The sequence below is a fragment of the Mandrillus leucophaeus genome, unplaced genomic scaffold, assembly GCF_000951045.1.
Source record: "Mandrillus leucophaeus isolate KB7577 unplaced genomic scaffold, Mleu.le_1.0 Scaffold235, whole genome shotgun sequence".
In the NCBI taxonomy this organism is placed as follows: domain Eukaryota; kingdom Metazoa; phylum Chordata; class Mammalia; order Primates; family Cercopithecidae; genus Mandrillus; species Mandrillus leucophaeus.
This window is the reverse complement of record NW_012102421.1, coordinates 4,642,105-4,667,147: the sequence shown is the minus strand read 5'-3', so window position 1 is coordinate 4,667,147 and position 25,043 is coordinate 4,642,105. Positions and strand designations below refer to the sequence as shown.

Here is a 25,043-nt window from a genome sequence, read left to right as displayed (position 1 = left end):
AAGCCAGGACGGTAAGGATGTGACCTGTGCAGGTGGACTGAGATATGAAGGGAGGGAAATTAAGGGAGTTCATGTCAGATGAAGAAAACAAAGATCGGGGGGTCAACTGGAGAATGAGAGAGGGCAAAGCTCAAAGACCTTGGGGAAAGTGGCAAGGCTTGATTAGGTCTTGCTCTTGCCTGACCCTGCCTCTGAATTTTAGTTCCCATGATGGATCCCTCTTCCTTCTTCTTCTATCTCTGCCTCCTGCCAGATTTCCATAAGCTCACACTCCACTGGCTTGCTTCTCTTTTCCTCCCCTGCAGCCCCTGATGGGCCTTCTAGCTACTGCTGACAAACGTGCCTTCCTACAGCATCTACCATGATGGACCAGCTCCGCCTCTCTCCAGCATCTGAGCTACCTCCCATCCCCAGATCCTGGGGACCCTCCTATTGTCTCCTAAGTGATCTCTCCCTCTCCAACCCACCTCTCATCTTTCTAAAACCCTGCTTTGCATTTCGCAACTCCCACCTTCTCAACCCTCAAGATCCTACATGGGCTCTTTCTTGCCAGATGAGGTAGTTCAGCTGTGGGCTGAAGACTGGCCATAGGCCTATTTAATTTGTCCTGCATGGTCTTTTAACAAAAAAATGAAACTGATTGTCTTTACACAGGGCATGATCTGTCTAGTTAGCCACAGGCACCACCCCTCCCTATTTCCTTATATCCACTCCAGACCCAATACACATACCCATGTTATCTGCCTGGTCTCTGTTAGATATTTGACAATGAAGTCCACAGAACCCTAGGATCCAAGGCCTTCCATTCTCTGGCTCCAGTATGGCTCTCAAACTAGAATGGCATTACTATACAAACTCCTTATTCCAGAAATCAGTCTGCCCAGTCTCTCCTTTCTACCCACGACCCTGGCATGGCCTCCCTAGACATATGTATACCTGTCTCCCACCCTGCCTTTCCTCCTATCTGCAATGCCTTGCCCTTTCCTCTCCACCTGTTACATTGAAATCAGGCTTACGTTGTACCTCCTCGAAGAGGCCTCCATGGACCATCCAAGCCCACAGCATTTTCCAGCCTGGGCCCCCTCATTTGGCCCTTGTGTATATTTCTTTGTGCCTTCAGTTATCTTTTTTGAGTAAGTTTCTCATTTCCTCAAATAAGCCTGGAAATAGGGTTCTCTATTAGTCATACACAGGAAAAGCCATACAGAGCAGGTCTACCTCCATGTCATCTATCTCTCATGTGACACAACCATTGACTCATAAATCTTGGTCATTTCCTGACAACCATAAAACACTATAGTAAGCACAGATTCACAGTGCCTTTGGGGTAGAGGCCATGTCTCATAGTTAGTACACTGCCTGAAACCTAGGAAGGTAGTCAATAAACGTTTACAATGACAAAATATACAATGCAGAAAAAACATAAAGAATAAAATAGGTTCACCACGGAGCAGTAAATTCTCTGACTTGATGAAAACAACCCCTGTTGTGGTTCACTGTCACTCAGGCATCTGAGGACAGATATATTTTGCCAAGGCAAGAAGTTGGGACCCACCAGGAAAGCAAGAACTAGAAGGTCCAGAGCTGCAGCCACAATGCTGCAGGAACTTACAAGGTGAACTTGGTCAAATCTCTCAGCAGATATTGATTCTTTGCGGTAATGGGATCTTTCCACCACATACTCTGCAGAGTTAACAACAATCTGGTGGTGAGGGAGAGCAGGTGGCTGGGCTGGAGGGACACCTGTCAGTGCAGGAGGGAAGATGACTCCTGCCAATAACTCTTGGTTCCCTTACCCCTTATCCCAGCTTCTGTGTTGATCCCTAGGTCCCATGACAGGGCATAATTCCAGCCAACACCCTTTACTCCCAATTCCCACCCAACATGTTTGCCATAGCTACACACTGAACATAGTAGTCCCCAGCTGAAATTTTCAAAGTACAAACAATGTTAACATGGAATTTGATAAAATTCTACCATTGGCCAGCACACACCATACTATTCCAGATGTTAAATTAGCCTGGTGATGTGACGCCTGAGTCACAGACGATGACCACATTTCTCCTTTGGCGGAAATCAAAGCCCTAAGAGAGGGCGTTCCTGAGTTCTGGAACATGAAACCTTCCAGGAGGCTGGGTGTTGGCAGGAGGGTTGAATGTAGCTGGGTACTGGAACTTCTCCCCAAACCTTCTTTTCAAAGAGGTCAAATTTGAGAAATGTTTCTGTAGCTTGCACTCAGAAAATATTCAATAATTGTTTGTTTCAGCTTAAGAGGAAGGTTTCAGGTTTTTAAAAAGAAGAAAAGCCAGACAGAAGTTCTGAAGAAGGGGGCATGAGAAGGGAATAAAAGAAGCCAAGTGCATCTGGTGTAACAGAACTGAAGGGGTCTGGACCGGAGGAAGTGGAAGAAGTAAGAGGGCAGGGCAGCGGTTACATTGGAAACAAGAACACTGATTTGAGAAAAGCACTTCTGAACTGACTGCAAAGGGAGGTGTCTGAAACAGTGGCATGGGCGGAAAAGAAAGAACTAAGCCAGACTTGAGGAAACAAATGGCTACATATGGCAGAGACAGAAGAAAGAAGACAGACTCCTAGAAATGTGGTGTTGGAAGAGGTGTCAAGATGGCATTTGAACAAGTGGGATGGAGCGCCATATGAGGGATTTTCTTTTTTCATTTGAAGCTGTCTTCCTTCTAGCATCAGACATTGAGGTCGTCTCAGTCCCCATATTCCCCCTCAGAACAAGAGGGGATGTGTCAAACAGCAGCGTAGGGGCAGCAACTGAGTGGCAACTGCATTTTTGCACCCACCGACTGACAGCCTGCCCTGAGAGCAAATGCTTCCCTCCAATAGGCCTCTGTAGCAATGCCATGAAGCACACAGGAAAATCATCTGTGACAAAGGTGCTCCTGGGACTCGCCATTTCAAGACAAAAGTATGAACACCCCTGGACTCAATGTACTGAGTACTGGTGCCTGGATACTCTGAAAAGAACCATTCTCCGTCTGATATGACTCTCTGCACAGCAACAAGAGAGCTCCTGTGTGCCAACAATCTGTTCATTTCACTCAGCATTTCTTAAGGCAAAGCTTTAACTGTTTTTTTTTTTTTTTTTTTTTTTTTAACAGATATTTGATTACTAAGGCATGCAGGCAGTAAACATTGAAAGCAGGCTTCTGTGTTGCAGAAGCAACTACAAGGCCACAGAAGCTGAAAACAAATGTTTCAGAATTCCTCACGAAATTAGGCAAATGTACTGTTTTCTTTCTCTCTCTCTCTCTTTTAATGGAGTAAGGACAGTTCATTGATGCAGCTTATGAACAGTATCAAAAGGCCTGTGTTTTGGTCCCAAGTCTTTTCAGTCACAGGGCAAACTTTCCAGTCCTAGCAAAGGTGACAATAGCAGCTGATGAACTAGCTACTCTAGAAGGATTTGTCAGCAAGAGGGGGACAGTTTCTTATGAGGACCATCTTATAATAGAGCTCTATACACAAGATGTTGGTGCTGTATCACAGGACACTTGTCAAGCTAATGCTTGGTGGCCAGGGTCTCATTTATAATGTTTTATTCATAAATGTTGCAAAAGTGAAATGAATTATTAATGGAAAGATCATCTGTCAGAGGCAGGAATCATTAACAGAATTTCATGGGGGAGAGGGTGGTTTATAGGGACTAGCAATGCAAGCACAGAGCTTTTCAGTTCTGTGGTGACCATGTGTTCAGACTGTCCTGGGTCTCCAGTAACAGAGCTGGTACCATTTGCCATCTGTCAAGGCAGCCTCTGCAAAGCACACCCAGTCAGCTTCCTCCTGGCTACTTGTCCATTTTATAAAATCTTCCATCATGATGGCACCAACAGTAGGCTTCTAGTCCCTGTGTCCAAGTTACTTGGTGATAGAACTGGACATAAAAGGGCATTCTGCTTGAATACAGGGTATGGCTCTTTAGAGTCAAACTGAGGTCGAAGAATAGCTAATACTTACTTAGTACTTACTATGTACCAAACATTATGCTAGGTGCTTTATGTGCATTATCTCATTGAATCCCCAAAACCTCACCATGCCAAAGATACTATTATCCCTTTCTTACAAATGCAAAAACTGAGGCACAGACAGGTTAGATGAATTGCTCAAGGTCACACAACTTGGAATTGACAAAGCTAGGATTTAAATCCAGTTCCCCCCGACTCCAAAGCCCCTACTCTTACCAAGGATTTTAATAAGCATAAAGTTTGAAGAGTATAGAGCTGTCATTTTCCAGGAGATGTTTTCATAGCTGTCAATAGCATGCTGCAAAACATTTGGATCAAGGGCGAGCTAAATGTTGACAGAGCATGTGACTTTATAGAAATAAACTTTATAGAAACAAAGGGAGATACAAGTTATAAACCTCATGACTTGGGTCCACATCGTTCCAGTCCCTCACTTCCAAGAGGCTATTAACTGACTCTGAAGAGTAGAGTATGGAGCCAATCTCCTGGGGTTGGAATCTCAGCTCTGCTACTAACCTCAACCAAGACATTGAACCTTTTCGGGCCTCAGTTTCCTCATCTGGTAATAACAGAACTTCCCTCAGGGTTGTCATGAATACTAAATGAAATAAAACATATAAATATTAGTATACCCCACAACGAATATTAACTATTAATAATTTTATCAATATGCGTCTGTGGGCAAGAGGCTAAGTCCACTTGAATTTCCTTGTCTTAAAAACAGATCTGCATAGAGTTGTTATGAGGGTTAAGTGAAATAAAGTCCTAAAAGCATGGAACACGCTGACCTCATCATAAGCATTCAAAAAATGCTCATTTCTTTCCTCCTTCTCAAGATAGTACTATCACTTAACCTTCAGAGACCTCAGCTTCTCATATTACAAAATTATAAAATAAAACAAGGGCCAGCCATGGTGGTTCATGCCTGCAATCCCAGCACTTTGGGAGGCCGAGGTGGGCAGATCACTTGAGGCCAGGAGTTTGAGACCAGCCTGGGCAACATGGTGAAACCCTATCTCTACTAAAAACATAAGAAAAGTAGCTGGGCATGGTGCCACATGCCTATAATCCCAACTATTCAGGAGGCTGAGACACAAGAATCACTTGAACGCAGGAGGTGGAGGTTGCAGTGAGCTGAGATCACACCCCTGAAACTCCAGCCTGGGCAACAGGGTGAGACCGTCTCAGAAAAAAAAACAAAGAACATGATTCTCGCCTATTCCCCTGCCCTCGTCTACCTCACAGGCATGTCTCAGCCAGAGCCCATCTAAGGCGAAGATGGAAGTGAGGAAACCTGGGTTCTGCTTTTAGCTCCAACATTTGAAAAGCCACTTACTTTCCCCTCAGCCTCAATTTCCTCATTTATTCATTGTAGTACATCTCAACAAGTGTGTGCCAGATAGGGTGCTAGCTGAGAGTACTCGCTGTTAGATATGTAAAGACAGATAAATAAGGTACAGTCCCTGACTTCGAAGGGTGTATACTCTAGTGCAAAATAAAGGCATGTAAACAATTAAGTACATTGATTGTTGTATGGACAAGACTGACAGGCGGCCCAAGGGAGGCAGTAATCAGATTTACTCCAACAGGGCAAAGGGAGATTCAAAGAAGATAGACCTTTGAATTAGGTCTTTCAAGATGAATGGGAGTTTCCCAGGCAGAACTAGGGGAAAGGGATCTCAACATCTGCAAAGGTTTAGAGTCAAAATGGGGGAAGCACAAATAATTCATTATAGCTTGAGTATAGGATACATCCAGGGGAGTTGCAGGAAAATCGGATAATAATACCTTAACCACTTGCTTGGCAGGATTTCCACGAGATCAAAGAGAACAGTGTATTAAAACTGAAAAAGACACAGTACTGCAGAAACATCATGTGTGATTATTATTAGTACTCTACCAAGGCTCTTTATGGTACTTAATTTTCACCCATTTTCTCCTAGCATGAGAACTTGAGCTATTGTTTCTTTGCTTACTGCTACTTTGCCTTCTTCCTCTCTCCCCTAAGAGAAGAAGAGGAAGATTTAGCATCATTCTAAGTGGAGAGGAGGGAGGAAGAAGTGAGAAGAAAAACAACCAGCTCCCTGTTTTAATTACCCCAAGCCCTAAGTCCCTGTTCTAAGTCCCCTAACAATGATAATGTTTCATATTTTAAAAGAGTTCAGTGATTTCTGGCAGAAAAAGAAACCTTCACCCTCATGGTTTTCCAAACGTTCTTGACAATAACTCATGATAGGAAATACATTTTATATCACAACCCAGCACACACACAGGCACACAAAGAAAGGTTATAAAACAATACTGACCCCTGTTAAAAGCAACACACTCTGACATTTTCTCTTCTTTTTATGTCATTTTAAAAAATGTTGCTTACGATCTCATCAGTGCATCAAAACTTACAGTTTGAAAAACATCACTAAAAGACAGGAAGGTTCATGGAAGCCTTCAAAAGAATGGTTTGCAAATCCCTTCACTCTTTCTTTTCTCTTGTATTTTAAGACACTGCAAAATAGAGGAAAGTCCAGCCCATTTTCTGGAAACAACAACACATTTCTGTGCGCACAGTTCACATGGTGTGTTGTTTGACAATAAATGAGACGTTTCCATATGGGGTTTCTTGTGTGTTTAGTTGCCGTAGCTGATTAGGCTTGTTGACAAGTAAGATTTCAAAACCCTTTCTTAGGCAGGGCCTTGGCGCTCTTTGGAAAGCAGGATCATACGTCTCCAGTGTCTTTTCAACGAGAACACTCAATAAGCAACTTTTTTCACATAAAGGGCCCCATCACACACTCTAACCCAGAAGTGAGCAAGCATTTTGCCTCAGGGCTGCTGAAACGAGAACATGATGCCTAGATGCCTTTCCAATCATGCACACACAGATTGAAAACTCACATCACCATCATTACTACCACCACTACGCTCAAGGAAAGAGTCTGAATCCCCATGCTGTTAGCTTCTGTGTTCAACCAAAATCCTAAAGCTGGAAAGGAACACAAAGGCCATCTGATCTATTCTCCTTCCAAAGAAGATAACCAACTAAACTTCGCTGGTTCACAGATGAGCTATTTTCCACTGCATCACCGCAAAGTATTTGTGCTCTGTGGGAACTTCCTCATGTTAATGCACAAGCTTTAAATGTTTCTACCATCACACTTCCGAGTATACCATTTCTCCCTCTTAGAATGTCTCTTCCTCCAGCCCATGCAAATCCCATCTATCCTTCCAGATTACATCTGAGCCCACTAAGAAGCCATCTCCACATTCAACAGCCCCTGTCCATCCTTTCCTCTTCTGAAATAAGATTAAGCTCACTGAATTCACGCAACCATGTGCCTCTTAGATACTGTTTAACAGACAGTTAAAATGTACTTAGATACTGACTTTCTAATACGTAAAAGAAGAGTGTTTGGAAGAAATTTTGGGATTATTTATTTGTTTATTTATTTATTTATTTTTTTGATACAGAGTCTCACTCTGCCACCCAGGCTGGTGGGGCAGGGCACCATCTCGGCTCACTGCAACCTCCGCCTCCTGGGTTCAACCAATTCTCCTGCCTCAGCTTCCTGAGTAGCTAACCAATACACCCAGCTAATTTTTGTACTTTTAGTTGAGATGGGGCTTCATCATTTTGGCCAGGATGGTCTCAAACTCCTGACCTCAAGTGACCTCAAGTGATCCACCCCGCCTTGGCCTCCCAAACTGCTGGGATTACAGGCGTGAGCCACCACACCCGGACGGATTTAATCTTAAATGAACCTTTCCTACAAAATATATATCAAGGAGTAAATGGAAAGGTTTAACATTTTATCATAAAGACATTTAATCTTGCAATTATTAAAGACATGAGTATTAAGCTATTCATCTCCACATAATCAGAACCAGTGATTATATGATGGTTAATGCCAGCACTGTTGATTTTTCTAATATACTATCATTTGGGAGATGCTTGTTTTAGGCAATTGAATTCTTACATGTAGTAGATAGGGAACTGGGGGCTTTCTCCCTAGAAAGATACTGTGGTAGGTGCTGCTGTCAAGGAAAGAGGCTCTGTGCTTGGATCCACAGAACTGTGTTTGCTGTTGCCCCACAAGATTCATATTCTCTCTCTCAATCTCTCCCTCTCCCTCCCTCCGCTCTTCCTTTTCATTCCCACCTTTGGTTACTAACTGTTATAAAGGATAACTGAACTTCGTAACTTGTAAAGAACTTCAAGATGGTCTATGCCACCTGATGAGGGAATGTAACCAAGAAAAGATGAGCTGATGTGCTGCAGATCATCCTTGTAGAAAATGAAAGAATTGGGGCTAAAACCCAAATCTTTCTGTTATCCAGAGAAATCAGGAGCTAGAAGGCTTAAGCCTTACACCACCTAGCTCTTGAGTTTCATTTCCCTTGTCCCTGAACTTCCTGTCTTCCACCAGGTTCCTCCGTCTTACCATTAAGGAACTTCTGAGGTCCTTGACACCAAACTGTCTTCCTTCCATTAACCAATTCTCCAATGTTGTCTTATCTCAATCGCACGACTTCTCTTATCCTACCTGGAAATTTCATTGTTGATTCTGGTTTTTCTCTTAGCCAATACCACATCTGCCAAAACCTCCTAGCTCCTTTCTTTTAACCCCTTCCATATCTGTTGCAGACAAAATTACATACAAAAAACTGAAGCCAGTAACCATGACTATCTCACAAAGGGTCCTGTTCTCTTCACCTAGGGTTTTGGAATCCTTGTCTCTGTCATGCTGTGTATTATATTATAATATGATGAGAAAAGAAAGTTTTCTCTTTAAGCAGGCAGGTAATTTCCCAAGACACATAGCCAAGCAAATGATTATGCCTACAAGTTAAGCAGGGACAGCAGCACAGTTCATTGACACTATCTGTAAATACCAAAGTCCATTCTTTATCAAAAACATCAGTATCTTCTCCAGCTCGAGTGGAAATGCCGAATAATGTGAACCCTCTCTTTCTTGGTCTTGTCCATTTTCTTACCAAAGTGTCAACGGTGTTAAAGCAGAAAACAGGACAAAAAGATGAGCAGTAAGAAGTCCAAATAAATCAAAAGTAGCCACAGAGTATGGTGGTAAACATGTGAACTCTGGCAGCCAGCTGCACAGTGAGTTGGTTAACAGCTGAGAGACCGGACACACTGCTTAAACTCTCAGTTTTTCCATCTGGTAAACGGGTATAATAGTAGCACCTATCTCACAGGGTTTCCATGAGAATTAAATAAGTTAATGTTTGTAAAACCACTTAGGACAATGCATGGCACATATTAAGCACTATATAAATATTTGTTAAATAAATCCTCAGTTTGAAATTATTTTAACAATCACACTCTGTGTCTGCTGACCTCCAAATCTTACCAGCAGTTTCAGGACCTAGAGGCACCGTGAAGGTTTATATACTACACCACACACTCTCTGTATCCTCCAGTATGAACTGCCACCTGATAATTCGTTTTATAATTCCTTCTTATAAGGAGTAGAGACAGAAATGTACTCCCGAACCTCTCTCAGCAACAGTCCCCATGGCCGCAGCCACACACACAGTGAGAAATGCCCTCTATGCCTTACAAGACAAGGTCTGTGAAACCACAGAAGTTCTCGCTTGCCCGCGCATTACAAATTCTACCTGTAACCCAGAATCAGAACTGGGGAGGTGGGGCAATAGCCCCCTACTTCAGAAAAAATAAAACAAAGGGAAAATTCTACGAAACCACGTGTCTTCTTGGTACAGGGCTCACAGCCTTTCTCTCCTCCCTTTTTTTTTTCTTTTCTTTTTTTGGTTTTGTTTTTGTTTGTCTTAAAGACAGGCTGTTGCTCTGTTGTTCAGGTTGGAGTGCAATGGTGCGATTACAGCTCATTCAACCTCAGCCTCCCGGGTTCAAGCGATTCCCCCACCTCAGCTCCCCAAGTAGGTGGGACTACAGGCACGCACCACCATGGCCAGCTAATTTTAGTATTTTTTGTAGAGATAGGGTTTCACCATGTTGCCCAGACTCTTTCTTTCTTAATTTTACTCCAATCAGGCTCTTGGCTACACCAAATTTGATGATCTCAAGATCAGCACAAGTCCACCACTTTAGTAAGGCCAGCAACACCTGGTCTTACGCCACCTCTCAGAGGTACACTCAGTGTCAGTACACTGCTAATGCTTCCTCTCCTCAATTGCCTTCTTCTCTTGCTTCTAGTTCCCCAGAGTCTCCTGGGGTTTCCACCTCTTCTAGGGCTCCTTTGCTGGCTGCCCCTTACCTCCTGACCTCCTTACACTGGAGGGCCTGCCCTATGGCTCCATCCTTGGTCCTCCTCTCCTTCATATCCACATTCACATTCACGGTGAGCTCATGCAATCCTGTGATTTAAAATACCACTTTCCCCCCAGGACTCTCAAATGTACGTCTCCAGCCCAGACCTAAATCTTGAATTCCTGAGTCATACATCCAACCGTCCACTCAATAAAATTGCCACACCCCTTGGATGTCTAATAGGTTCCTAAATTTAGCTTGTCCAAAACCAAACTCCTGATCTTCCCCCAAAACCTCCTCCTCTTCAGTCTTCCTCATCTTGGTTAATGACATTCCTCATCTTCTCCTCCACCTCTCATCTTCCCTTCTACCTTACCCATCAGTAAATCCTTTAAAAAATATCCGGAATCTGGCCAGGTGCGGTGGCTCACACCTGTAATCCCAGCGCTGTGGGAGGCTGAGGCAGGCGGATGGCTTGAGCTCAGGAGTTCGACACTAGCCTGGGCAACATGGTGAAACCCTGTCTCTACAAAAATTACAAAAATTAGCCGGGCCTGGTGGCACGGGCCTGTAATCCCAGCTACTTGGGAGGCTGAGGTAGAAGGATCACTTGAGGCCAGGAAGCAGAGGTTGCAGGGAGTTGAGATCGTGCCACCGCACTATAGCCTGGATGACAGAGCCAGGCCCTGTCTCAAACAAAAAACAAAAAAACAGAATCTGACCATCACCTTCAACTACCATCTGGCAATGGTGATCTCTTCCAAGTACTGAAATACTCTATTAACCCATTTATGCCAAAGGTTGCAAATTTTTTTTTGTGAAAAATCAGAACTTGGCAATGACCTTGAGCAGTAGGATATAAATAACCTCACAAGCTTAGCATTCCAATAATGGAACACCAGGCATAAGTAGGTTAAACAATTTTCCTGTTTTTGCTATTGCCTCGCTATAGCAGTTTCTTAAAACAGTAGCCAGAGAGATACCATTAAAATACAAGTCAGATCATGTCACTCCCTTGTTTAAAACCTTCCCATAGCTTCTCATCTCACTTGAGACCAGCCCAGCCAACATGGAGAAACCCCATCTCTACTAAAAATACAAAAATTAGCCGGGCATGATGGTGCGCTGCCTGTAATCCCAGCTACTTGGGAGGCTGAGGCAGGAGAATCGCTTGAACCCAGGAGGCGGAGGTTGCAGTGAGCTGAGATGGCGCCACTGCACTCCAGCCTGGGTGACAGAGTGAGTAAGGCTCTGGCAAAAAAAGAAAAAAGAAAAAAAATGAAAAGCTTAAGTCCTTATAACCACCTGACCCTACATTATCTGAGTAGTCCACCCCCTACCTCACCAGCTCCCTGATCTCGTCTTCTCCTGCTCCCCCTGCTTGATCCATGCAGCCACAGTGGCTTCCTTGCTGGTCAGGGCTCCTGTGCCTACTGCTTCTCCCACCTGGAACACCCTTCCCCAGACACCAGTATGGTTCACCCCCTGACTGCCTTCACACCTCTGCTCAAAAGCCATCTTCCAGGCATCGCTCACCACACTTTTTTAAAGTGCAAATGATACCTGCTTAGCTTAGCACTCCTCAGCTCCCTTCCCTGCTTTAGTTTTCCTTCCTTCCCTGATTCATTTTTCCACAGGAGATTCATCTTATTTTACTTATTTTGTTTACCCCCATTAGAATACTTATTTTGTCTTTCCTTATTAGAGTGTAAGCTCCAGGTGGGTGGCGATTTATGTCCGCTCTTGCTCACTGCTGCATTCTTACTGCCTAGTAAGTGCCTGGTACACCGTAGATGCTCAGTAAAGATTTGCTGAATGAATGGGAATGATGGCTTTTTCTTACCCACCTAAGACAGTCATCACCGTCTTCATTAGCTTCACCGGTGTCCTCCGGCGGCTGATGGACCCACTTGTATGTGGAGACAAGACATTGGTTTTCCTCTTGACATACATGTAGATCCGCAGGTACACCACAACCATGATGAAGAAGGCCATGAGGTTGGACACTGTCCAGAAAACAAGGTAACTCCTGCTGTAAACGGGGGCCAGGGAAGAGCAGGCAGAGATGTTGCAGAGGCAATTCCAGCCCAGTGTGGGGACCGACCCCATAAAAATGGCGATGGCCCAGACAAGCAAAATCAGCAGCGTCACCCTCTTTTTGGTCAGGTTGCTGTGGACCCGCATCCTCATGATTGACACGTGCCTCTCCACGGCAATAACCAGCAAGTTGGTCAGGGAAGCAGTCAAGCTAGTGTCCAGAAGCCCCTGGCGGAGAAACCAGCGGTTGACAGTCAAAGTTTTTGAAACTGGGCCTGTGTTAAACATCAGGAATACATAGGCAATTCCAGCGAAGAAATCTGCAGCAGCTAAATTAGCCAACAGGTAGTAGAAGGGGAAATGAAACTTTCTGTTTTTGATCACTGCCGCAATGACCAGAGAATTAGAAAAAAAAATAAACAGGCAGAAAAACGACCCCACACACAAAACAATCACAAGTTTTGTTCCTGTCCAGTCATCGACAGTATCAGTGTTGCTCCTATTATAAAAAAAGTCCATGTGCTTATCATAGTGACACTCATTCATTGTGGAGAAGAAGTGAACATCCTAGAAAGAAATTTAAAGAAGAAACAAATATCATTTGTAAAATCAGTCACTAAACCATCAATTGCTATTTCTAAGCCCCTTCTGGCTAACTCCCATTAAGGGAGTTGAAGACCTGAAGTGTCAGGTCTCAGTGCAAATGTCCTTTGCTCCAGGACATAGCCCCTGACCTCCTACCACAGCATTTAGCTCACATTTTAATTGTTTGTTTTCCAGACTAGGCAGTTCAGGTTAGGATGGCATATCTCTATTTTGTTCACCATTATAACCCTAGGATTCAGTTGCTTTGTCTGCCTCATGGCGGGTAATTATTGATGGGTTGGCTGGCTGGCTGAATGAATGAATGAACGAATGATCATGGAGGCATCAACAGGGCAAATGTGCTGAGCCCTGTAATACCCACTCTGCACTGGTAACAATGACAACACATTACGTTAATGCCTTCTCCTGGCTCCCAGTTCATTAGTTATTTATGGATATGTTCATTAATCAATGGCAGGTTGGTAATTCCAGGTACATTCTTCCCAAGATAATAGGAGTTGAATTACCATTCACATAACCAAATAGATTCCCCAAAAGACCAATTTTCTACAACTTCTGATTCCACTCCTCATCCTCCTTTTGCCATCTTTCGGTTTCAAGAAACAACTCTGATATTCACGTATTAGCTATATGATGCAGGGATGGAGACTTTGGTCCCAGTACCCCTCTTCCTTACCTTTTGTTCACTTCTTCCTTATAGTCTCCTAACCCAAACTGCACCAATGTGAACTTGCTCACTGGATTTTCCAGTATTCCTCAACACGGCAGGTGGTGGAGGATCAGGCTTCCATAGGCAAGACTGAGATTTGGAATTGGGGCAGATCTCCAACTCAATGTGGATGTGAGAACATAATCCATTAAGTGAGGACATGTCCTTGGGACACTTGTCTGAATGAAGACCCCAATCTGGGACATCAGGCAGATAGGGAAGACATAATCCTCTCAGTAAAAGATCTCTTGAATCCCAAAAGTGAGGGATCCTGGCCAAGGAAGGACTGGGTGGAGGCCCCACGGATGCCCATCTGTCTACACGTGGTGGGGAAAACCACGTGTTCTGCCTCACAGTGGTCTGGTCACAGCCATGAACGGTCCTACGGAAGAAGACTGGGCTTCGTCAGGGTTCTAGCTTCTGGGAAGAATGACCATCTGCTCCCTCACTGAGGATGAGGCTGCAGCTTACTCCCTGGAGAACCAGAGATTTAGTCGGCAGAGGGACTGAGCAGCCCTCTGGGAGCTGTGACAGTGAAAGCTTAGTAGAAGTCCCCAGATTTTAAAGTTCCTGAAAATTCTGAAACCTGATACCACAACCAGAATCAAGAAGACCAGATAACAATATTAAGTAGTACAAAATAGAAATGTATCTCAGTCTTCTTTTAAATTTATATTTTAATGGTATAATGATACTTTTACATAAATTAGATATTGCTTTTCGGCCATAGCAAATGGGAGGCAAATATCATTTTATATGCTTAAAAAAAAAAACTGGGAGTAGTCTCAAGAGACAAATTGTTCCAGTATCTTTCAATTACAAGAAAGGAAGACTCAATTTTCATAATGATGAAATAAAAATTACTCTCTTTGGCAGACAGTCACCAATATTTAACTGTAAATATCAAATAAATTCATATATCATATGTTTATACTATATCATAATTTTCCCAAATTAAAAATACAGACAGTATAATTTTAATAGCTTCAAAATATTCTATTATGTGAATAGGCCACACCTTATTTAACTAATCCTAAATACTGGACATTAGGGTTGCTTCCTGTATTTCACTTTTATAAGCAAGGCTGCATTCTTGTGCATTAATCTTTATATACCTAGACAATTGTTTCTTTAGGAATAACCCATAGATTTCAAATTGAAGTAAAGGATATAAATCTATTTAAGGGCTTCTGATATATCTTGTCAAACTGCACTTCAGAGAGAAAGTATTTTTTTTTCCCAAGATGGAGTCTCGCTCTGTCACCCAGGCTGGAGTGCAGTGTAATTTCAGCTCACTGCAACCTCTGTCTCCCGGGTTCAAGCAATTCTCCTGCCTCAGCCTCCTGAGGAGCTGGGACTACAAGTGTGTGCCAACATGCCCGGCTAATTTTTGTGTTTTTAGTAGAGATGGGATTTCACCATGTTAGCCAGGCTACTCTCGAACTCCTGATCTCAGGTGATCCGCCCGCCTCGCCCTCCCAAAGTGCTGCGATTACAAGCATAAGCCACCACACCCAGCCTGAGAGATCATATTTTTAATTTTACCAGCAGCATATGAGCGTTAAATACAAGGTGTTAATCTAGTGAAATACAACTTAAGTATTTAAAGAGAAATACAGCTTTCAACCATGTTGAAAGTATACAGAAATTCAAGACAAACAATCCGAGAACCACTTGCTATGGTCTGAATGTTTGTGTGTCTCCAAAATTCATGTTGATACCTAACCCTAACTGCAGTGATATTACTAGTTATTAGTTATTAATAGATATATAATAAATATAATATATAATATATTATATATCATATTATATAATAATCTATAACAATTATAATATACAATTACATATTATATAATCATATATAATAATTAATAATTATAATATATAATTATATGTTATATATTATATAATCTATAATAATTAATAATTATGATATATAATATAATAATTAGTTATTAATAGATAGTAATTGGGAAGTGAATGGGATTAGTGCCCTTATTAGAGGCCTGAGGGAACTCGTGAGACCTTTTTTGCCACACCACCATTCAAGGACACAGCAACCGGGCGCGGTGGCTCAAGCCTGTAATCCCAGCACTTTGGGAGGCCGAGACGGGCAGATCACGAGGTCAGGAGATCGAGACCATCCTGGCTAACACAGTGAAACCCCGTCTCTACTAAAAAATACAAAAAGCTAGCCGGGCGAGGTGGCGGGCGCCTGTAGTCCCAGCTACTCGGGAGGCTGAGGCAGGAGAATGGCGGGAACCCGGGAGGCAGAGCTTGCAGTGAGCTGAGATCCGGCCACTGCACTCCAGCCTGGGGGACAGAGCGAGACTCTGTCTCAAAAAAAAAATAAAATAAAATAAAAAGGACACAGCATTTGCCCCCTTCTGGAATGAGAGACCAGGCCCTCACCAGACACCAAATCTGCTGATGCTTTGATCTTGGACCTCCTAGCTTCCAGAATAGTGAGCAATAAATTTCTGTTATTTATTAATTACCTAAAGTATTTTTATTGCAACAGGAATAGACTAAGACACCACATGGGGAATTTTAATAATACAATTATTATGTGTCTTTTCTAATTAAAAGTAATGTATGTTTTTACTTTGCTACATGTTACTATGTTACATACATATTTCTAATTTAAAAGTTATATTATCTTTGACTAATTTATTAGAAATATAAAGATGAATATGTCACAAAGACAGTGGAATTAAGACACTACAAAAATACTGCTCAAATTTTCCTAATTTTATTTTGAAGGATCTTACAATTTTAGTTTTATTTCTTACATGTGGTCAAATTTTTAATTATATCAAGCACTAAAACCTCAATGATTTTCACTTCAAAAATCTTCAAATTCAACTGTCCCTTGTCAAAACCAAAACAGTTTAAGACATGTTTTTAGTAAAAATTGCCCTGAGACTGCAAAGCAATTTTGTCTTACAAAGTTGAGATATCACAGAAAAACTATGATTAGCCAGAACTCCCACTAAGGAGCACTGTACCCTGGCTCCAGATCCTACTTTTGAGAGAAACAGGCAATGGGACAAAAAAACTTCATATAGGAAATTGGTGAAAAAGATTCCACAGGATGGAATACTATACAGTCCATGAAAACATACCCATTATGAAGTTGTGGTAATACAAGAAAAAGCCCATGCCATTACTTTACTACACAATACACGTAACAAAAATGTATGTGTGTTAACTATATAGAAAAAGATAATGAAAAAATCTCGAAATGTAAATAGTTAAGAATGGTGGAACTGCAAGTCATTTTAAAAAAATTCTTACCACATTTTCTGTAATAAGTAAATCAAGACTTTTAATTAGGAGCATATATTCTGCTTAATGTATTCTATCTTCCTTCTACAATTATAGCTTTGAAAAATGAAAATTAATGTTCAAAGGAAAAGCCTCAAAGATTTGCATATGTTCAGTTTATTCTTACGAGCACAGAACCCTTTAGGGTTTTTCAGTGACAACAAAAATAAAATAGTTTTCTACTTAATCTTCACATAACCAAAATTTGACTTGCTAACCCTGACCACACCAGGATGTAGCTTTCACCAATTCTCCTATAAAATATTTCCTAATGCCATCACCACAGATCTCCCCAGCACATATCATCTACAGATTACCATCTTGTCTTAGCTAGAAATTACCAAAAACTTTTAGCAAGCTTATAACAAATGACTGATTTATTATTATCTCTTGGCCTGTGATTTTCAACAAATTAATCACTTACTTCAGTCCTAGCCTAAATGTCCCCTCCGCAAAGATACTTTTCTGACCAATTCAAGATAGCTCCATAGCTCTCATTCTCAGAGAGCCCTTGTTTACCTCCATCAGAGCTACCCAGTTGCTTGTGACCCAGTATTTTCTTTTGTGTTTAAGAATTTATTGTCCATCTCCCACCCCTAGACCGTTCCACTCCAGCAGAGCAGGGAACCTGCCTATTATGCTCATATCTACGAGATCAGTATTTATTGAATGAATGAATGAATCTCTGTCCTACACTATCTTTTTCCACGTCTAAAATGAAAAGGTTCTGTGAAATGCCTTTGCTGACCTATACATCAATCACTAAATATGACAATTAGCGAGCTCTGTTGCCTATTAACTAAGTGTTTTCAGGTACATAATATCTCTACTTTATTATTACTATTTTTCATTATTAATATTTGAGTGCTTATCGGTGGCAGGTGCTGAACTAAGCATTTTACATGGATTATCTCATGGTATCCTGCTAACAAAGATGTAGATACTATCATTACACCCATTATGCGTTTGAGAAAACTGAAGCACCCTTGCTTAAGGTCACACAACTAGGAGTGGGAGACCCTGGATTCCATTCAGGCAGCCTCATTCTACAGTCTTCATTCTTATCTGCAACACTATACTTTCTCTCCACAGGCATGTGAAACGCTGGACAGAACCAAGGACTATATTTATACTTACAAGAGTTATAGAATTACCAAAATAGAATGATCTGATCAAATCACATTAAAAGACTGTCCCATACTATAAAAAACAGAGGGCATTCTAAATAGCCTTTGGCCTTTTCTTTTTTTTTTCTTAAATAACCCTAAGAAGGGTAGAAAAGACACTTTTCTGAAAATATGTTTTCAACTTTTATGGTAAGTAGGATACAATATGGTCAATTTCAGGACGAGGTTAGCATTGCTCAACTTTACTTCTGTCAAATCCCAAACTGTTTTTTGTTTGTTTGTTTTTATACTAAAGGTTTAGAGGGTTTGATAGTTCTAACCTAGAAACAAAAGATGCTAAACTTTGGAGCAATTACCACAACTTCAAACTTCAGTAATTTAAGACTTCATAAAATGATGGTTTAGAAAGTCTATATGTGGAATCCAAATGAAAACTTCATGAGCAAAGCTTTCATTTAGACTCCTCCAAACTTGCTTCCCTGAAAAAATGTCCAGCCAGCCCAGAATGTGGAAACAATTATGAAAATTAAGACATTTGAAAACCACTCAAGCAGCTTTTATTTCTAGCTACATCCTACCAGACAAGAAGAGATAACAATCTCTTCTTCCTCCTAGGAAGAAGTATGCTACATCAAAGACATGGCCAGTCAATACTGTGCATATCTTCTTTCTCTATGGTTCACAAATGCAGACCAGTCCTCTCCTCTTGGGAAATCCTATCCAGATGGGAGTTGGATGTTAGGTTAGTTGGTACTCTAGCAACCAATCCTAGGTAAGCAATCACATCTGTTCACTGAATTCCTTTTAATAATTCATGTTAACGGCAAAATCAGGATAGCATGGAAGATTTAAATCCACATGAAATCCTGGAGGTTCATTTTAGCCATAGTTTCAAGGCCTTTGCACTTGCCATTCCCTCTGCCCAGAAGCCATTTCCCCAAGCTACTCAGGGGGCTCATTTCTCTACCTCATTCCTGCTCAGATTCATTTCCTCAGAGATCCCTTCCCTGCCACTCTCTAAAGACCACCCCATGCCTCCACCCGCTGCTGCCCTTAAGCCATTTACCCTGCTTTATTTTTCTCCACAGCATTTCTCCCTACCTCAACTATCTACTTGGGTTACAGTCTATCTCCCCCAACTTCTATTTAGTCATTATGTCTCCTTAGGCTCCTCTTGGGTGTGACAGGTTTTCAGATTTTCCTTGTTTCTGATGAAGGTATGCTTAGGAAGGCAGAGAATGTATGTTGTTATGGTGCCTGCAACAATGCCCAGCACACATTAGGCACTCAGTAAATACTTCTTAAATGTAGAATTAAATGAAGTATGCTTGTGCACTCATGCCTATACGCCCCCTAACCTTTACCCAAATTGAGTATTATTACTTTATGCTTCTGTATATTCTCCAATTTGGGTTTCACAACCCATTCATTCCTCTGGGTATACTTGGCTCCAAGTCCTGCAAGCTGAGAGGTATAAGGAGTGGGTTCCCTACCTCCAGAAAAGCAGCTCACCTAAGCAGACCAGTCACGGTCATTCTGAAGGACAGTCTCACAACAGAGACCTCTCCCTATTAGTATGAACACCAGAAACAAAGACTCCTCTTTGAATAATACTTCAAAAAAGGAATCCAATGGCCAAAGCTAGAACAATCCAAGCAACAAAATAAAGTAGTATCAGGTTATAACCCCAAGTATAAATAAACATCCATGAGTCCACACTGACATAAATAAATGATTGAATAAAATAATAAATGGAAAGATGAGACGAATCTCCCAGGCAGAAGAATACCAAATAAATAATATAGATATTCCACTGTAAAGGAGGGGGAGCATAGCTCCTTTATATGTAGGCTGTACATAGGGACCTCCTTCCAAAGAGCACAATATGGAAACGGGGCAGGGGATAGCGGGGTTAGTGACGTCTCAGCAGAGAAACTTGACAAGCACTACTTCAGCCAGATGATCAAGGTCAACATCAACAGTGCTAAGTCATGTTGCTAGTCTGTAATCTTGATAAGATGTGTTACTTCATGATGAAGATGAGAGAGTAAATCACAGTTTACTGTGATCTTCCTCTCAAAAACCCATAACCCCAGGCTAATCATGAGAAAAACATCAGATAAATCGCAGTTGGGGAACATTCTACAACATTTCTGACCAGTACTCCTCAAAACTGCCAAGATCATCAAAAACAAGGAAAATCTGAAAAATTGTCACAGCCAAGAGGAGCCTAAGGAGACATAATGATTAAATAGAATATGTATCCTGGGTGGGATCCTGGAACACTGAAAGGACAGGGGTAAGAACTAAGGAAATCTAAAGTACAGATTTTAGTTAACAGTAACATATCCCTATCAGTTCATTAATTGTAACAAATATACCACAGTAATGTAAGATTTAATAATAAGGGACACTGTGTGTGGGAGGGGGTATAATAAAGGAACTCTCTGTACTATCTGTTCAATTTTTCCATATACAGAAGACTGCTCTGTAAATAAACAAATATTAAAAATAATTTTTAAAGAGGAGGCATGTGGTTGACTCTACAACACTACAGTAATTTTAAAATAAATAAAGCCCCTATGTTTCATGAGCAGTTACTTTACTCTTTGATATGGTAAAATAAACAGAGGAGTGGCAATTTGTTCAAGATTAAATTTAAACAGATATTGTCTATAACTGAGAATGAGATACCTCTGATATTCTTGGATAAAGTGAATATGTTTATTTTAGGGGTGCCTGTTGAGGGTAGGGTTACAACTCAGTTTATGTATCTTTATTCTCTAGATCATTTCTCTTGAGAAAGCTAACCCCTCAGCATTGCTAAAGTTTGGTTACTCTGTTTCTTTTGAACATTTTTTTTTTTGGGACGAGTCTCTGCTCTGTCACCCAGCTGGAGTGCAGCGGCAGGATCTCTGCTCACTGCAGCCTCCACCTCCCGGGTTCAAGTGATTCTCCTGCTTCAGCCTCTGGAGTAGCTGGGATTACAGGCGCCTGCCACCATGCTCAGCTAATTCTTGTATTTTTAGTCGAGACGGGGTTTCACCATGTTGGCCAGATTGGTCTAGAACTCCTGACCTCAAGTGATCTGCCCGCCTCAGCCTCCCAAAGTGCTGGCATTACAGGCATGAGCCATGGCGCCAGGCCTCTTTAGAACAAATCTTAAACTCGGACACCTAAAATTGCTCTGATCTAGATCCTGTTTCATGTAGCAACAAAGTCTCCACAGTCAGCAGAGGTTCCAAGAGGAGAAGCCACAAAGAGGCAAGCATACAATGGGTGTGCTTGGAAAAATACTTAGTACAAATGCAAAGCTTAAGCATCTCAGGTCATCTTCAGTTTAGAGACGGCGACACGCAGGGAAAACTGCAGCCTGAGCTTAGCAGAATAAGCAGGTTCTTGTGTCAATGCAAGTTTCGGAGCCCTTTAGGCAGGGAGGACAGTTCGTGGCACGTCAGGGGGCTCACCTCCTGTTCTCTCCCAATCAAGTGGGGTTTACAGAAGGCCTTGGTATATATACACAGCTTCTACTCTAGGACTTGTTTAATAAACAACTAGAATCAAAGATATTGTTCCCCTGATGTTCCTGATGGCTGAAGACTGTCTTAAGCATCTTCATTAAACAGGAAAGGAAACATGAAAACATACAGAATTGAACTAAATAAAAGAGGTGACAGATGAATTTTATGTGATCAGCAAATTCCTTGACTTAGTTTATCCAAACGTAACACAAATATTTACTTGTGTTTGCTTTATATATTATAAAATTTTAATATTTGTCTAACTCATTAGGCTAGAAAGGTGACCAATACATTTTGTCCCTTGACTCATAAAAGGACAGGAAAAGTAAAATATGCTAATCAAAATGCTTAAAATTAATATTATTTATACATAATATAACTGGACATGGTCTGTTATACAGCAAATAATCCTTAGACCATTGTATAATCACATTTCAGTAGCTTTACTGTTTGAAGGGGTTGAGAATATCAATTTTTGTTGTTGTTGTTGTTGTTGTTGTTGTTAAGATGGAGTCTTACTCTGTCACCCAGGCTGGAGTGCAGTGGTACAATATCGGCTCACTGCAACCTCTGCCTCCCGGGTTCAAGTTATTCTCCTGCCTCAGCCTCCTAAGTGGCTGGGACTACAGGCACCCGCCACCACGCCTGGCTAGGTTTTGCATTTTTAGCAGAGATGGGGTTTCATATGTTGGCCAGATTGGTCTCAAACTCCTGATCTCAGATGATCCACCTGTCTTGGCCTCCCAAAGTGCTGGGGTTACAGACGTGAGCCATCATGCTTGGCCGAGAATGTCAGATTTTAAAGTGTGAACATTCATAGCTGAAAGAGATATTCTTCTTATACAAAGGACCTTGTCATACACAAAAACATATTTTGAGACATTTCAAAGTGCTTGTTTATACCAATGACTTCCACTATGGTATAAATATGTCCCCCAGAGTACATGTGCTGGAAACTTAATCCCCAGTGCAGCAGTGTTGAGAGGTAGGACTTTTAAGAGGCGGATTAATGGATTAACACTGTTACTGTGAGAGTGGATTTGTTATCACAGGAGTGGGCTCCTGATTAAAAAGAATGAGTTTGGCCAGATTTCCTCTCTGTCTCGCATGGTCACTTTTCCCTTCCACCCTTCCACCATGGGATGGCCCTTGCCAGATGCCAATGCCAGGCTCTTGGACTTCCCTGTCTCCAGACTCTGAGAAATACATTACTTTTCTTTATAAATTACCCAGTCTTTGGTATTCTGTTTTATAGCATCAGAAAATGAACTAAGGCAAATTCCCATGAAAAGGAAATTCTATTTCTTTACATTGTAAAATTCACAACAGACAAAATTTTGGTTTAAACTGTCTGTCCTAATCCAACTGTGGTACCGTATTCCCTTTCTCACTCCATTTCATGACCTGTCTCCCATCTCCTGTCCTAAGAAGGATACTCAGGAGTCTCCTGCTCCACATGGTTTGTTCCAAATAATCCTGTTGCCAGCAACAGGTTCACAGTGACCTACAGCAACTCCTTCTTGCTTCTGGAGATCATACACACCCAGGTTAGTGCCTGTCTGAATCCTCAAACTCTACATAGGAAGGAAAATAATATTTTTAAAGCTTACAGCTGTAGTGGGAAACAGTTCTTCTAATCAAAGCTTCAAAGATACTACAGAAGAGCACTGTTACTGCTAAACAAACAAGCCAGAGGGGCTCCTTGAGAATGCTATGCCTTGGTCAGGAAGCAGCATCCATCACTGGAGAGGAAGGCTCATACCTCATACTCCTCCTCTCCTGCCTGCCTCCCTCTCCAACCCCATGTCTGTCTGGTAGTAAAGGTAGCCAGGTCATGTAAATGAATATAATGCACATTTGAATGCGGTGCCTAATCTCAACACATGCATCCTCCAGCTCCCTTCCCTACCCTGTATCCTACAGGGCTGGCCCTTAGAGACTGCTTCCTTGCTTTCCAGCTTCTGCCAATGACAGGCACAGCAAGAGATAGGAAGGTGGGAGGAGAGTGAGGTTGAGATACTGATTTTTCTTGCCTCCTCCCCCACCAGGTTGCTGTAGGTTGGCTGGGTTAACCACTGTCAAGCATCCCTCTATATATGGGTAGACTCCCCTTCTCCCTCTTCTAGCTTTCAGGTTGAGAGGTGTTAACCACCCCTTGCTGTTTCCAGCTTGGGGACACTGTACCATCTCTTGTTGGTGTCTACGATCTCTGCCCTCACTCTGTAAATAGTATCCCCTCCCCGTCACTCCAGTTACCAGGTTGACTATATCACCGCTTTTCTGTGGAACTCTACAGTTGTCTTTTAATGTACATTGTAATAACAACGAAAACTGCCATTTGAAAAGTCATACATGTTATGGATTTTCTTAAATATTTTAGAATGATCTAGTACATATTTCCTAATTACAAATAAAACAACTCTCAGAGAAAGAAAGGGGAATACATCCCATTCCCAAGGGCATGGACCAGTAGCACAATTCTTTTGATGTCCTCAATGTCCCCCCACAAATACCAAAACCCTAGTACATTTCTCTGCAGATAGTAAGCGATTCAATAAATGAGTGATCTACCCATGGTTTACTGCATACTGGAGTCTCCCTCACAAACGTCCTTCAGTGTCAATCAGAATCAGTTCCAACTCTAACTGTATTCCGGCCTTGTGCACCATGGAAATTTCATACATGCTTTTACATTTTAATTTTTTACATTTTAATTCTAAGGATTAGCCATATTTGAATTTAGACACTACAGAGAAGGAAGCAATAGACTTTTCTTATGATGTCTGGCAAGGGGTAAGGTAATGACAACCTGAGCCCAAGAGGATGCTGCAGCCAGATGCAAGGCAAAAGCAATGCAAATGTAGCTACAGAGCTGCACTTGGGTGTGCACGATGGTTCATCCTACACAGTGGTGTTTCCAGTGACTGGCCAGCCATGGGGGATGCTGGGTAAGTGTTGCTCTCAGAAAAGCTCTGTTGCCTGCAGCCTTAGAGGAACTACTATCACAGCAGATGATCTTTAGACCCTGGGGACATAAGTCAGACATAGTCCCTAAGTAGACAAAGCAGCTTGGGGTCTCAGAGCACAGAGAAGGGGGCTCAGGAATAAGTTCTTCCATATTCCACAGCCTCATCTCATTGTAGCATTCTTAACCTTTGCTCCTTCACCTGCTCCTCCCAATCTGAATACAAACATGCTTGGGGAAGATCAGAGGCAATCCTTAACTTTGGAACCTCTCTAATCTTCACAACTGGAATATTTACACGTTACATTGATGCTCCTAATGTGGATTTTTATTTACTAGATTCGGACTCTCAGCCATGGGGTGGGGTGGGGAGTCCCCTGACGTTGCACTGTATACGCATTCTCTGCCTGTGTGTCAGCCTTTATCACCAGACCATGAGCTTCTTAAGGAAAAGAACAGTTTCTTACTTACGATTGTGCCCCTCATGTCCAGTACAGTGGCATGCAGTAAGTAGA

General features: G+C 41.9%; 1 protein-coding gene across 1 annotated transcript in view; it reads right to left on the bottom strand.

Annotated features, from left to right (window-relative positions):
• The window catches only part of LPAR3 (lysophosphatidic acid receptor 3), an 83,022-nt gene that overhangs the window by 39,553 nt on the left and 18,426 nt on the right, over positions 1-25,043 (bottom strand). The window contains exon 2 of the mRNA XM_011982131.1: positions 12,084-12,840. Coding sequence (XP_011837521.1) covers positions 12,084-12,819 — 736 coding nt within the window. The 5' untranslated portion in view covers positions 12,820-12,840. The remainder of the gene's footprint in view (positions 1-12,083; positions 12,841-25,043) is intronic.